Source organism: Phaenicophaeus curvirostris, chromosome 4 (assembly GCF_032191515.1).
Source record: "Phaenicophaeus curvirostris isolate KB17595 chromosome 4, BPBGC_Pcur_1.0, whole genome shotgun sequence".
Classification (NCBI taxonomy): domain Eukaryota; kingdom Metazoa; phylum Chordata; class Aves; order Cuculiformes; family Cuculidae; genus Phaenicophaeus; species Phaenicophaeus curvirostris.
The window spans coordinates 24,070,859-24,086,835 of NC_091395.1; the positions used below are offsets into that span (position 1 = coordinate 24,070,859).

At 41.1% G+C, this 15,977-nt stretch overlaps 1 protein-coding gene across 2 annotated transcripts in view; it reads left to right on the forward strand.

Annotated features, from left to right (window-relative positions):
- Window positions 1–1,346: 1,346 nt before the first annotated feature.
- The window catches only part of DKK2 (dickkopf WNT signaling pathway inhibitor 2), an 83,334-nt gene continuing 68,703 nt past the window's right edge, over window positions 1,347–15,977 (forward strand). For both annotated transcript variants that reach the window (XR_011337340.1, XM_069855520.1), the window contains exon 1: window positions 1,347–1,643. Coding sequence is in view for 1 of the 2 variants with exons in the window: in XM_069855520.1 (XP_069711621.1) it covers window positions 1,386–1,643 (258 nt within the window). In the remaining variant the exon portion in view is untranslated. The remainder of the gene's footprint in view (window positions 1,644–15,977) is intronic.

The window sequence follows — 15,977 nt, forward strand, 5'->3', positions numbered from 1 at the left end:
TAAAAAGACTGATTGCTTGCAGGAGGTACACCTCAGAAGAGGGGTAAACAGGAAAGTTCTCTGAACTCTTCCCAGACGAGGTAATGTTTGTACATGAAAATGTGGGGCAGCAAGAGAGCTGTTCCTCTCACCCTCTTTTCATCCCTCCACCATGTCAAGGGGAAAGACAAAGGCTTGTAGATGTTACGCTGCAGTGCCCCATGGTGATGTTCGCTTCGCTACATCTTTTGCAGATAGCAAGGAAAAGGGAAGAGCTACCCCAGTTCAGCTAATTTTTACAGTCCGTGTCCCCATTTACCTTCCTTTTTCTGAAACACAGTGTTTTGGTGTTGCAGCAGGGAGTGTCTAGAGTGTGGCTGGAGTTAGCAGCACCTGGATGTTTCACAGCAATTGGGTGTGTGCTCCTGCCAAGGAGGTGGAGAAGATGAACACAAATTAAATCTCTCGGGTTGCTTATGGCACTGTGGCACTGAGAGGCTAGTTTAGGACTAGTGCGGTGCATGCCCTTTACCCAGGCCGTGGACTTCAGAGGCTGGATGAGGGGGATGGAGGGGGCAAAAGTTTGCAGGGCGCAGGGCAAGGACATCCACTGCTGGTGGCTGTGCTAATGAAGGGTGCAATGAGAGGCCACCGGAGACCCCCAAGTGCAAGGGGCAGCAGCACAGGGGTCCTGCTCCTCTGCCTGTGTCCTGCAGGAGCAGCTCAGGCCTCCCCTGTCCTGCCCACAGAGCCCCTCGCCCCGCACCAGTGGGGCTGGAGGAGGAGGAGACAGAGCACTTTCGCTCCCGCTGGCTGCAGAGACTGAGGCAAAAGACAGAAAAAGGAGGAGGAGAATAAAATGTAAAGAGAGGGGGAGAGAGAGGGTGAAAGAAAACTAAGCCCAGCTTTTGCCGGTGCTGCTTGGATTGGATCTGGTTTGAGTTTCCTCTCTGCTGGCTTGTGCAGCAAGAGAGGAGGAGTGGGGGGAAGTAACTCGCTCACTCTTCCTCTGAAGCTTAAGCAAACGTGTTGGTGACTGCACTGGTGGGAAGCTGCCCTGGGTGCAGTTGCCTCGTAGCTTATTGCTCTCAGTCACTAAAGACTTGCCGGGACTTCTCGAGGACCTGGAAGAAAAAGCTGTGACTTCTCAGACCTGATAGTTACTCAGTGCCTATAGACTTGACACAGTTTCTTCCTTTTTTTTTTTTTTTTTTCATTTTTTAGTTATTTTTCTCCTCCTGTGTCTCTCAGAAGAGCAGCTCCTTGAATGTGTGGCATTGAAATCTATTGCTTTGTTAACAACTTTAGGAGATATTTTTAAATAGTTATTTTTTTCCCTTTCTTTTGTTTTATTTGCCTTCAAAAAAAAAAAGAAAAAAAAGAAAATCCTCTTGGGGGGAGGGGAGATGATCGTGCTGATGTGGAATAAGTGCTCCTGCTGTCTCCTCTTACTAGCCGCGGTCCTGATCGTGGAGAGCTCCCAGCTAGACAGCTCCAGCTCCAAGGTGAACTCCATCAAGTCCACCCTGATGGGGGAGGCTCCAACTCAGGCAACCAACAGATCTGCAGGCATCCACCAGGGATTGATGCTTGCTAGCAGTAAGAAGGGCAAAATGCTAGAGCAGATGGGAAAACCTCCCAAGCACTATCACCGCCAAGGAGAGGTAGGACATTGCTTCATTGCTCAAGTGTCTGTCCGTCTGCATGCTATATGCAAATAATTCTTAGTCCTCCCTTCACATTGTTTGTAAAGATTAACTCTGCTTAATTATTTAATTTACTTCATTGGGGTTGTCTGGGATAATATAATCTCATAATTGAGTTAAGAACTGTGCAGCTGGCAGTTGGAAGGTTTAAAACCTTTCCTTTTTCTTTGTAGGATTAAAAACTGATGGAAGAAAGAGTAATCTAAAAAAAAATATATATATATAATCTTCAGGATTTCTTGTTTTGAATCCTTCAAAAGGCTATTAGAAGAAAAGGAAGAAATTTCTTGGTAATTCCCAGACGCTAAATGAATTGAATTTGAATAGGTGAGGAAAATTTGGGCATGAAGCGAAAACTTTATTAACAGTGGTGAAACAAACTCTAGCAAGCCGATCTCTGATATCTTTCTCCATGGTGAGAATGAAAAAACATGCAATCCTAGTTTTATAGTTTAAGGTAATTTCATTTGCTTAATATAACAGAAAATAAATTCTAGGTTTATTGTCCAGAATATACTCCAGTGGTTGTGAAAGTTTTTTTTGGCTACGTCCAGATGAGATAAGCAAGGAGTAACAGCCCTGAATACAAAGTTTCAGTGTAAGGAGGGAAAAAAAAGGTTATAGAAAATTTATGAAAAAAGATTGCTGACTTGCTTATGCAGTCTTTTCCCCTCTGCCCTGCTTGGAATCTCTGAAGTCTGATAGAAAATTGTCTTCATTCAACTATCTTTGTGGTAAACTATAAAGCAGCATTTTAAGTTATCAGTTCTCTACTTCCCTATCAAGTCTCAACTTGGAGGGTATAAATGTTTTGCATTGTGGTGTTGAAGGAGGTAGACTACTTCAGAAAATATAGATTTTATACTATTGGCTATTACTAGTACCTCCAAATACAGCTGCTTTTCATAAGCAACAAATAGTGTAACAGCAAGGGAGCTGCCAACATTCAGCACCAAAAAGGCAAAATACTCAGTGCCTGAAGGGTCTGTATCTTGCCTACATTTTCCTAAAAGCAGCAGAGAAGCTGCAAATACATGCAATCCACAGAATTTGCTAGTGTTGCAAATCAGCTTCCTAATAAATCAATATTATCATTTGGTTTTGTGTGCAGGCGTAATAACAGTAGGCTAGTTTTGGTTTTGTATGTGAGAAATTTGTTTTTAAACTCTTCCAAGATTTCTTTCCCTAGCCACTCAATTGTTTTATAATTTAGCCAGAATTTGGTTGCCTCTCCTTACCTCTGAGCAAAGTTTAGTAACAGATGCTGTACTGAAGTTTCATATTACTGAAGAACTGTGTTCTTTCCTAGTGCACATTGTAATAATTACTATGTTAAATCACCTTGAGGAAATACAGGAGCATGATACGCTTTCTTATATGCTCTCCTTGGGTTTTCTTTTGTTTTCTGTGTATTCAGCATCAGTATGTAGGACCTACTTTCTCACCAAGTGTTATCTCAGTCTCATGAGTTTTAATCCAGGCTGCACTGTCCAGCCCCAAAGACAATATATAATTTTTGCTTTTTGAGGAAGTCTTGCTACCTTTATCTATGAATAATATCCGTAGAACTTCAATGTGTGTTCAGTGCAAAGTTGTGAATGATTATATTATAATTCACTCAGTTTGTGGAAAACAAGTTGCAGTGCTCACTGATCGTATTGGCAAGATTTCCCCCTTATTTGCTAACATGAATTGTTTGCCGGGGGGCGTTCTCACTGGTGTGAACCCACAAGGTGCACTTCAAGTCAGAGACAACACTGTGTAAGTATCTGTACTGACAGAAGAGGTGGCAAGCATGTTAAAGTGTCCTGTTTGTAGCACAAGCAAAGACCCCTTGAGATTCTGTGAATTTGGCTTCCAGGGAGCAAAGCCTGACCTCCTGTAGAAGGCTGTCATTGATGGTTTCACTTTCTTTCCCTGGGACTCCATTCCCAGCTCCTGCATGGTCTCACACCAATGTAATCCCTGAAAATAACCCAGATTTGCTACCAATAATTGTAGATGTTACTTTCGGCCACCTTCCTGAAGTAACAGAGTTAATGCAGAATTGCAGTAAAAAGAAGACACAGAAAAAAAATAATTTAAAAAAAATAGTATTTTTGTGATAATGCTTTACCTTTTCGGTACTTCCAATTGCAGGGTGAGTAAGCTGCTTTGTTTTTTATGGTGGTGTCACACATCTCAAACAATTCAGACATGGCATTTTCTTTTTTTTTTTAAAGCACTCCCTTAATAGATTAGTACTTGATTTATTTACATTATAGGAGTTTTTGCTGAAGTTTTGCATGCCATTTGCTAAAAGAACAAGCCTTTGCTTTTCTTTCTACAACAATCTGTTGCATCAGTGCAATATATAATGTGTCAAAAGTAGCAGTACCTTTTATATCTTGTAACATTAAATGTGGCTTGAATGTCTTGTTTACAACTATGAAATAGCATTAGTGAAAACCAAGGACATGCAGCTTAAAGAACAGCTAACAGAATTTTGTTGTTGCAGTTGCAACAGCTATGAGTTGCATCTTCGACTGTTTGCAGATGCACATAGTACAAATTAGAACTCTCACCAGCACTGATGAAACGACTGTCAGGCAGCAACCTATTTACTTATTCAGCTTGGTAGAACAACACGCTTCCAGAACATTTCTTTACTATGTTAATATAACATTTTCAGTTATGTTAACTCTCAAGACTAGAAGCAACTTGGGAATCTTTAATCAGCAGTAAAACGTAGAATCATAGAATAGTTTGGGTTGGAAGGGACCTTAAAGATCATCTTATTCCAACCCTCCTGCCATGGGCAAGGACTCCTCCCACTAGATCAGGCTGCCCAAAGCCCCATCTAGCCTGGCCTTGAACACCTCCAGGGATGGGGCATCCACAGCTTCCCTAGGCAACCTGTGCCAGTGCCTCACCACTCTCATCGTGAAGAAATTTCTCCTTATGTCTAGTCTAAATCTTCCCCCTTCCAATTTATACCCATTGCACTTAGTCCTATCGCTACAAGCCTTTGTAAAAAGTCCCTTCCCAGCTTTTTTGTAGGCCCCTTCAGGAACTGGAAGGTTGCTATGGGGTCTCCTGAGAGCTTTCTCATCTCCTCCGAGACTTCTCTTCTCCTAGCAGAACAACTCCAGCTCTTACAGCCTGTCCTCATACTGGTGGTGCTCCAGCCCTCTGACCATCCTTGTAGCCCTCCTCTGGACTCGTTCCAACAGCTCCATATCCTTCTTATGTTGAGGAATCCATAACTGGACACAGCACTCCAGATGAAGTCTCACAAGACAGGAATAGAGGGGCAGAATTACCTCCCTCAATCTGCTGGCCACGCTTCTTTTGATGCAGCCCAGGAGAGGGCTGGCCTTTTGGGCTGCGAGCACATGTTGCCAGCTCATGTCAAACTTCTCATCAATCAGCAGAGAATGAGGAGGAGATTCCACTGTCTTTGCTCTTCCTCACTGGCTGTTTTACACTTTCTGCAAAGTGTTAATGTTTTCCCAATTTCACCAAAAATCAGAACGTCTACAGCATTTGCACTAGGGAAAAATATGCTCAGAAATAGGACTGTACAATGCATGTTAGGTTAACTTACTGTTTGGGGGGGGGTGTCAGTACTATACACTGTCTGCTATCAATTTCCTTTCAAAACTTGATTTAGAGAAAGGCCTTCTAGGAACAGCTAGCACACCAGCCTCTCTAGGAAATTGTTCTGGACATATTATCTCTCTAAATGTATACAACACAGCGGTTAGAATAATAAATTCAAAAGACCAGAGTAGCAGTGATGGTGGATTAACTTTTCTGCATGTTAGATACAACTTCCACCGAGTTAGGGCAATCTCTCTCACGTGAATGGTCTCGCTGAACTATAGGGATTCAACTTGAAAGGAAAAATCCTGCATATTTTAACTGATTGATACGCATAGCCATTCCATAGATTTCTGTATTATGGTTCTGTAGCCTCTTTAATTCACTTCAACAGCTTTCAACTTCCTTGCCCCTCTGCTTTATAGTCCGCACTCTCCTCTGAGCCGTGTTCCCTCTGTAAGTGCTAGGGTTTGCACTCCTTTACACTCAACCGCTGATAATAGTCTGGTAGCTGAGACCCACCAAGTTTATTTCCAGCCATTTTCCTTCTTTATAGGGCACTATTACCTTCTGCCCTTCCAAGCCCTGGCAACAAGCCATTCTTTCAGCTTTTTTCCACAGCAAATTATGTCTCTCATTTCCGGTGATGCTGTGTGGCTGGTTAGGTTTGTGCTTCCCACTGGGACTGTCTCCCAAGCTTCCCCCATGCTCATGACAGAAGCAGCAGCAATAAAGGGAAGAACTGGGATAGCCAAGAAAGGAGATCAGCACAGCTATGGGGCTGAATAAGAGATAATGAAGTCTGGAAGATGGAGGGAGGAGTGAGTGAAAAGCTAGGACAAATTTTAGCATTTCAGAGGCATGGTAGACCAATAGCAGCTAAGGCTCTGTATTCCAAATGTACTTGGTTTAATTTAAAAAATGTGGTTTGTTTTTTTTTTTTAAATCTATCACAACTCGAGCTAAGAGGCTTGAGACCACAGAAGCCAAACCAAAAAGGCATTAATGCACTGGCTAAGTTGACACTGATCTCATACTTATCAGCGCATGGGCATCCATGTGTTTCTTGAACAGGACTTAGTTACCCTCAAGAACTTGCTAGAAAATGCTTGGATGATGTTTTGTTGCAAGTAAAACAGCATGAGATGTAGTAATTGGCTGCAGTGCCCTGAGAATGTTACAATAAATTGTACCAAAGACACCAAAAAAGTAACTACAATATCTTGAATATCTAGTAGCCAGCATGGTATAAATGATTTCTCCATGAGATTAAAAATTAATTACAATGCCTACAAATTACATACAGCAACAACTTTTTTTTTTAAGTAAATAAAGTACTGCTGAATCTGCAGAAGTCACCAGAGAATGTGTTCTTTGCTTTTGCTGTTAGGAATCTGGGGGAGACACTGGTTTACTGGCAGCGGTCTTGCTACACAGCTGAGTGGCTTATTTCTTGATTGCAAAATTGAGATGCAGAGTTTTATCTCCTTCCTGGGTCATGCTTGGTATCCCCTTAAATTTGTTGTTTATTTGACTAAATAATGTAGAGCAAAAGTTCTGATAAAGGGTCTTTATTACAACTATACCCTATAAATATTGCAAAAATACCTAGGAATCTTCCAGGACTCTGATGAGCTATCGGGTGTGCAAATACTTAGGAAGAGCTGGTTTCTGTCTGGCAAGTCTAAGGACAGCACAAAAGAAGATGACTACATTTTGCCCTCAGAAAAATGAGTCTGATTTACTCATTATATTTGATTAACTGACGCTTTGCAGATGCAAATGTAGGATAAGTTTAATTTTTATTTCAATTATACCAGCACCGTATGTATCTTGAAAGCACTTCATATCTGAGGTATTGTCCTTTGTCCTTTTACAGCTGTATTTACAAATGCTTCACCCTGGAAATGTTATTCAGGAGGAATTTAGCTCCACAAAGGAGAAGCCCCATAAAGCTTCTGCTTCTGTTTGTTCTTCAGGCAGTTCTTTCCTCTTTGGGTTTTGTTTAATGTATATGTAAAAATGTTAATTTGGAGAACACCTTCAAAGCAGAGTCCTTCCCTTCCCACTCTGGATTGCAGAAGTCCCTACCAAGCTTATGCTACCCCCACATGCACAAACTGATCATGGCTGGCAAGAATCAGAGTGCAGTGGGCCAGATTTGGAGCCAGCAGCCTTGACTTGGCCCATTGTTGGTATGTGGCTTGTCAGCATGACCTGCTGCAGCGCTGGGGAGTTTTGTGTCAGTGTCAGCACTGCATTTGTTAGGCTTTTATAACAGATCTGAGGACCTGAAGTTTGTATGACACTACAGAAACAGGGAAGAAAGATAGAAGCCACCTCTCTGCTTTTCCTGCATCAGTGAATCTCATAGTGTGTTTAGGGTTTGGGGGTTGGGGTTTTTTTTGAAAGAAAGTTTTCTTTGGAAAACTTTGTGTTTCAGTGTCATGTTCTAGGCTCTGTTTCTGGTACCTTTAGGTTGAAATCAGCTTCTATGAGCTTCATATACTTGGATATGAAAGGCCCATACAAAAGTCGAGATGATCAGGTTTGTCATTGTTTTAAAATTAAATTTGCTTGTAAAAGTCTTTATTTCCATTACAGAACATGAACATTCATCTCTTCTCTTTTGATCAAATATAGGATGTTCACTGACATCCCTGACTGAAGGGCAGATATATTTTAATGGAAAATTTCATGAACACAAAGCAATTTTCAGATCACAATGAAATGTAAAAAAAGGTGAAGTTGTGGTACTTCCAAGCTCATTGCAGAATCCTCTGCTATAGAATGAGCTACAGGGAGAGAGATGATCTAAAAAGATATATATGGTCGGGCTAAATGACCAAAGCACAACAGTTTTCAAAAAAGAGAGTTTTGTTCATCTTAGTTTCAGTTCCTTGGGATTGGCCCTAAGTACATCTGTGATTTACACATTTGCATTCACACAAACAGAACTTCAGTTATGAGAATTAAAAAGGATAAAAACACACAGTGGGAACATGGAGTTCACTCATTTAGCAGCTATTTTGTTCTTAGTAAAGGAAAGGTTGGGACAATGTTACAGAAAAGAAAAAGAAGGTTGAGTTGTTGTATTTTCACCCCTCACAGCACGTAAGCACACAGTTTATCCCTTAAAGCTAAGCTTTGATATGATTGAATTTTCATGTGCACAATAATGAATCTTGGAGACATGCATGTTGCACATATGTACTGCAAATGGCACTGGTTTAGCATTTTTAGCAATAAATGAAGGTGGACTGTTCTGCACATGCTCGGAAATGAGGTGTTGCTTCACTCTGCAAGCCCTCTGCCTCATTCCCTGTGCATCATGTAAGTGTGAAGCTGGGTGTGCATGCTTTTAAAAGCGTATTTATCGGTCCAGTGAATGAGAGGACAGGTTTCAGTTCTATGCATTTTGGCAGATTGCATTGAGTGAAGCAGTGACTTGCTGTCGGTGAGATCTCCTCCCTGCAAGTCTGAAATGCCTAAAGTGGAGATCTCTTAAAAGGAATTGCAAATAGAATATGTTTATATTGCAGCAGGAAAATGTTATTCTTGGAATCTTACTCTTAACTAGAACAGCATCAGGGAGACTAATGTATCTGATGGGGCAAAATCTCCTTTAGTTTTCCTTTTGCACAGAGCAGGATAGTTTCCACAATTGTTACTTTTGCTGTGTATTCCTGCCGAAGATGGCGCACCTCCTCTTAACAGCCTGCAAAGATGCTAAAGCTGCACAATTTTCTGTAAAACAAGATCTCTGGAAGCAGAGGAGAAAATTGTAAAACCACAAACAGAAATGCAATATGTTAAGCTAAATAATCTCATTTGCGTTAACTTGGTTTGATTCATTTTCAGAAGTATCAAAACAATTTAATCTGTCAAAAAAAAATAATGGTAGTGACAGATACCACCTTGTATCTAATCTATGACTTCCTCCACTACTTTTGGTATATTTTTTTTAACAGCAAAACTCTAATGTTTCATGAAGTACAGCCACTGTATTCTGGATGGCCAGTGTCAAATAATCATACCAACTCAAAAGAAGCCACAGAAATCCAGGGCCTGTGTGTTATTGGGATTTGGGTCCCCTCTTAAAACCTATTGCTTTCTGAAGTCACTACTGGAAATAGATTTTGGGCTTCCCAATGTTGCAAGTTTTAAGGAAGAATCCACCTTTTGCATGCCCTTACAGCTAGATTTACTGGTGTGCTGGAGTGATTTCTCTGATTTTCTTACCATGTGTTCATGTGGAGTGTAACACAGAGGTGCTTTGGCTTGTATGGTCACTGTTCAGGGTGAGTTTTTATGGAGCATGGGTTTAAAAGGAGAAAAATCTCTGCCCATTTTGACATAGAGCAGCAGGCAAGCGATGGTGTTAGAGAGCCTTGGGCTTGGCAGTTTGTCTTAACTGTGTGTCTTCAGTAGCAGCTGAGTGAAAAATGGTCAAAAGAAACTTCTGTCAGCCTGAGCTGGCAGGGCTAGTACAGACTGCACGACTTGCCATATTTATTTGTTTCTTCTGGTTTGGCTTGAAAATGAGAAAGCAGAGCCTGCCTCCCATCTGATTCATTGTGAATTTCTTGGGACACTCAGGATCCTGTTTTCTATCTTAAAAAAAAATAAAGTTTTTGTTTCTCTCTACCTTGTGGGGCATTAGGTTGTCCAGAGCACAGAGACTGATGTGTGAGTCTCCTGCTTCTCTTTGGTAGGAGGAGTACTGGATGGATACTTACTCTCCTATACAAACATCATCTCTCCTGTCATTCTTCAAGTAGGAGGGAAGGAGAAACATGTCAAATGGCCATTTCCTCTTTTAGATTTAGATAGGACAATGGCATTCCTTACTAAAGAAGAGCTACAAATTGTGATGAAATTGTTAACAGACAGCTTCACATAGAGAAAGACCATGCGGGGCAAGTAACATGAAGGGATAATAGTTGAAGAAGCAAAAGGAAAGAAAAAACTGTGTTTACACCAGGATGATGACCATTTGTCATGCTAGAGAAGGTGGCATGGCTGTTGTGTTATCTGATGGTAAGTTCACAAGCATTTATGGAGATAAACAGTCTGGCATCATTAGTATTCTCTTTGCAGGGGGACTGGTTCATTAACTCCTTGAGATAATGGAAGCCACCAAGCACATGTGAAGACTGTTTTATGTATTTAGTGTCGCCCAAACATTTTACCGGAACTGTCTTAAATTTTGACTTGTCACCTACTCAGGTACTGATAATGGTGCCATCTGACCCACATAACCAAACACATACCATCGTCATGTAAACTGAACACTATGGGGTTGCCCAGTGAGACTGAAAGTTGTTCTTCCAGACTTTCAGATTACCAGTTACTCCCAACAAAGCTAAATTTGCAATGTATATTATTGATGACCAAGTAGTTGAACCAACTGCTGTGTTGAGGAGAGTGAGTGGGTGTGGGTCAGAACTGAAGAATGGATACTCTGTGAGGATATGGAAGGACTGGGAAACCAGGAGGTTGCCATCCTCTCCTTGCAGCTTCTCCAGTGTAAAGCCAAATGTTGATGTTGCCTCCTGTGTTGTCTTAGGGGGAATGAGGAAAACTGCCTATCAACAGTTAAGCTTAAAAGTCTATTTTATATTTTGATGGAGGGGCTAAACTGCTTAGCTGCACGAAATGTTTTTGTAATTGTTTAAATAAATACAGGGTTTTTAAAATGCTCTTCAGGAATGCTTGTAAACTTCTGTGCCTGGTTTTGTCCCTATTACTATCTTCCAGACATCCCACTCCTCGCCAAGGAATGGCTTTTTAACAAGAAGAATCCTCTGGAAATTACTTTCTGAGGGGGTCCTTGCCACAGCAGCTGCAACAAATTGCAACTGAACTTCAGTCCCAATTGTTTTTCATTACTAAAAGGATAAGTGACCAAGTTAATACTTGTATTATATCTCGTTACAATTTATTAAGTATCAAAATTGTAGTCTGTGGTGTTGTCTAACCAGAAGATTAAGGTTTTCTCTGCGAGCGAAATTTCTCTCAGACTTTGTACCAGTGCTTAAACTCAAAGAGGCTGGGAAGCTTTGCCGATCCCAAACTGTCCTGTGGTTAGGCCAACATAGGGTTTTTCTTCCACTGAGACCTCAGTGCTGGGGCCGGGGACTTGCCAGTAATGTCAGTGCAAGCGGAGCATAACCAGCATGAGGCAGCTGAAAAGAGAACTCACGGCACCGCAGGCTAATGCATGCTGATCCACTGCCTGCTGTGTAAACAAGTCTCCAGGGGACATTTTTTGAGCAAGCTGTTTTTGGAGTAACAGCATAGCTTTAGCATAGCTCAGATTATGCTAATTAGGAAGGATTTTTTGGCAAAATTTTCAAATAAGAAACACAGAGTCCAGGGAGGTCAAGGAAGGATGGAGCGAAACCTGGCATGGTGCAGGCTGCTTCCTTGTGTCTTTGAACAGGGTTTGCCAGCTGTGAAGGAGTCACAGGTCTGCTCGCCTTCCCCTCAACCTGTCTGTTCCAACTTTGGAGCCAGCAGGGAGGATAAGGAAGATTGTCCCTTCATTTCTCTAGAGAAGTAACTGGAATGGGAAAGAAGATGAATCTTTTATTATGTGGGAAATAGGGGATTCTATGTTTTGGTATTGCAGAAGTATATAAAGTGCTAAGGAGTGCAAAATATTCTTAGGGTTTCAGAGGTAGAAACTTCAGCTTTCTTAGCTTCTGTATTTGTCTATATGCATATGAAGAACTTGGTTTCAGTATTATCTAAACCACAGTGATAAACAGACACAAATGACATATTAAAAGGTGTTATTATTATTAAATATGAAAGACCTTTTTATTTTTTTTTATCTTTGCATTTCACTGGACATGTAGAAGAAACAACTGGCTGGAGGACTAAAGAGGGATGGTTATCAGGTGGTTGGAAGCGTGAGCTTGAAAATCAAAGTTTCATATTTAGCTTTTCCTTGCTTACTTTCCATATTTGCCCGTCTGGGAAGCACATATTTGGCCCTGTGACTGACAGGTATTTTGGATGTCTTTATTAAAAAAATACTTGTAAAATGTATAAAGACCTTCAGGCATGGAGATTCATGATAGGCAGAAGATGTTAATTTAAAATACGGTGTTAATTTAAAATACTATTCGTGCACTTCAGTGAACTCAGGTTGCGGAGGGCTTAAATACCAGACAGCAAAACTAGAGGCACTCCTCAGTCCTTGGGAAGCAAAATTCTAATGAGCTTCGTGGATCAGGTTCCCTCTTTCTCTAAGCACACTGCCACTGGCCTTACTGTCACTGCTGTAGGTTTGGATTTGGGGTCTGGTTTGTCCATTACAGTCACAAGGATGGTACTTTTTCTTAAGCACTGTCCTTTTAAGTTATCAATGAGGGACAAATAAGAGAAGCACACATGTGCACTGCAGGTGTGAAAGGAACTCTTAAACTGTTTATGAGTGCACAAAGCCCCATGAACAAAGAGGGTAAAAAAGAATGTTGTTGTTTTAAGGAAATATATGTTTGAAGGCCCTGTTAAAAATACAGCCCAAAAGGACTAGCCAATGGGCTGCAGATTGTCTATGTAACAGGGATTAGCACTGCGAAAATATTTCATTTTTCTGAACAGGAATGTACTGCAGACAGGCCTAGCTAGCTGAGATACCATTCAACACTGGAGGGAGTATCCACTTTCAGGTTCTTGTCTCAGTGAGCTAGCTACAAAATCCCCCTCCAATAGGAACAAACAGACAAAGAGTAGGATAGCACTGTCTTAAGTCTGTTTTAAAGGTTTTTGATGAATAGAAGCCAGTGCATGCGTTGTGCAAACAGATATAATAGCAATGTATGAGTTCCAGATCTGAGGTGCAGTTGTCACTCATGAATTTGGTGGCTGAAGTCTACTTTGCAGCTAAAGGGTCAAAACAGAAGGATCAAGGATAGGGAAAGTGAAAGAAAACCCGTTATCTTCTGTAAGAGCCACACAATGATGTCTTCACTTGTTCCAGAACAGCTTTCAGGTCCACTGAGGGGAGTGTCTGTAATTGTGGTGACAATTCAGTTCCCAGAGAAGTGATGTAATTCACTCCCCTCCAGCACAGTTTCCCTGCAGATGCACCAAAAATAATGTGGCCACAGATGCAAGTTCATGCTGGCCAGAAATGACAGACTTTGTCTCTTTACTCTGCAAAATGTGCTGTCTCATTGCCTGTTATCCAAGAAGTGCTTCATGATTCTATGTAGAAAGCCATTTCAAAAGTTAGATCCTGTTTATTAAAAGGATGAATTTAGAGGCTATTTACATAGTTCCTCTGGCCCTTTTGTGTGAGTTTTGATCTCCATCTAGAGACATTCTTTTCTTAAAGTGGTGTAATTACTTTTTGTTGTAAAACTGGACAAGGATGCAGAGATGTTGCAACCAGAGCTGTAGCATTTCTTTTTAATGAGCCTCTTCCTGACCGACCCTGTGTAACGCAGTTGACGCATCATGTGTTGTGCAGCTGGGATGGCTACCCTGGCACATGTATCTGACACATGAATTGTGTTGACTTTGGCCTTTTGGAACCACTGGACCCACACTGTTCTCCAAAGATGTGTCTAAGTCACTTCCCAGGTACTGTGGATATAGTGACAATGGGGGCAAAAGATGAAGTGGAATTCACTAATTCAGATTTAGCTGATTCTGTGAAAACAGATTGCTCAACAGAGACTGACATTCAGTTTCTGGATTTTATTTCCTCTTGGAGGTCTTGAAGTGCTGCATAGTTGATGCAAGGCTGAATTTCAGCTAGGGTGATCCATGCTACTGAAATAGCGTAAGCAGATAAGACCAGCCGTGAACACAGTTCAAGTGCTCTCAGTAGTGTGACATGTGTCTCTGTTACTGCAGGACAGGTTGCTCAGCTGCTCCTGATGCTGTTGGCTTCGCTGGGAGTCTTTCTGCTTGTATGCATTGACTGCTTTCTAGTAAAATTTCACACTGCTTTTACTTTTGATCCCCTTCTCTCCTAAAAATCCTACTGGCAGGAAATTAGTTTAAATGGTAGCTACTAGAAGACATTTTGTGAACATTCGCTTCTCCTAAAGTTTTTTTATAGTATGTTTCACCAGAATTATTTCCACAACCAAAAAACTTTAAATGCTCTGCTGTCCGGATAACATGTGTGAGGCTGAGGGTTCCCTCTTCCTTCGTCTACCTCACAAAATACTCTCTTAATGTTCAGTATTAATCATATTTTAAAGACAATATAAGGTGAATGTTTCAAACAGCACTTTCTCACTAGGCTAATGACAAATCAAAATCAAATGAAAACCTTCCTGGCAAGTAATTTACCACCACTCTTCAGATATCTGAATGAATGGAGCTATAGCTCAAGTACAAAAACTTCAAATAAACAGAATTGCCAAGGGATAACCCATTTCATAACTGATTAGAATAACTAATAACTGATCAGTAGACATGAAAAAATAACCAGGACTACACAGCCAGCTTTCACAATGCAGGGACACTCTAAGCAAAGTTTCACACAAATCTTTTAGAGACTGGTTCTGTTCATCTTATTGGAAACAGGGTTTAGTGAGGCACAGAAGTTTTTGATGAAATGTATTCAGAACAGTAAGAACTTAAATGGGCCACAAAGAATTGTAGTAAATGTCAGTGTAGTGACCATCTAAGAAGTAAAACCCACAGGTAAAATTCCATTTCTACAGGTATAAAGCAATGGGCATGGCATACTGTGGTGTCAATCAGGCATGCACAGTGATAACTCCTAGGTTAGAGTCACTTTAGCTATCAGTTAATGGTGAAGCAGCAGGAGAGAGAGACAAAAAATGAATATTAAAATAAAAAGCCAAGCAGAATATCAGGAACTGAGAACAAAACAAAGGGTAATTTTACACTAGTTCTAATTTTATGGTGCTCAATAAAAATATATAGAAGCAGCCGGGACTAGATGGAGGAGGACAACAGCAGGGAAGAGAGCAGCAGAACTGCCTTAACGTAGGAGAAGTTAAAGAGGACACGATGTCCCATTTTGGAAAATGTATGCCCATGGGAGGAGAAGAGAGTGAGCTATAAAATAACAAAGAATGAGTGGGGAACAATCACTCAGTATTCGCCCTAGAAGAAGAGCCAAGAGGAGACAGTGTGAAATTATCAGACAGCCAGGAACTAGTTTTTCATATTGTATATCTCATTGCCACATGATGCTGTGAGGGCCATATGGAACTGCTCAGATGGAGATGAGACAGATGCAGAGATGAGCGATTGCACTGATAGGTACTAAACACAGTGGTAAAACTTCCAGCTTCAGATATGTCTATGATGCTGTTGCCTAAAGCTGGGAAAATGTATCTGGAAGGAATATTTCTATACTTGCGTAAGTTCTTTCTCCTTGGAGTATTTGCAGCTAACAGGACACTGGCCTAACTGCTTTGCTCTGGTATGTTATGGCAACTTTTATGTACTTATGTAGTTTATTATTTATCAACTGCACAGGAACACTTCCAGGCAGGTATTAAATATATCCAGAGGAGGAGATTTCACAGCCTCCCTGTGCAGCCTGTTCCAGTGCTCTATTACTCTCACAATAAAGAAGATTTTCCTCATGTTGAGGTGGAACTTCTGGTGCTCCAGTTTGTGCCCATTGCCCCTTATACTGTTGCTGAGCACCACTGAGAAGAGCTTGGCCTCATCCTCTGGACATCTGTCCCATAGGTATTTATA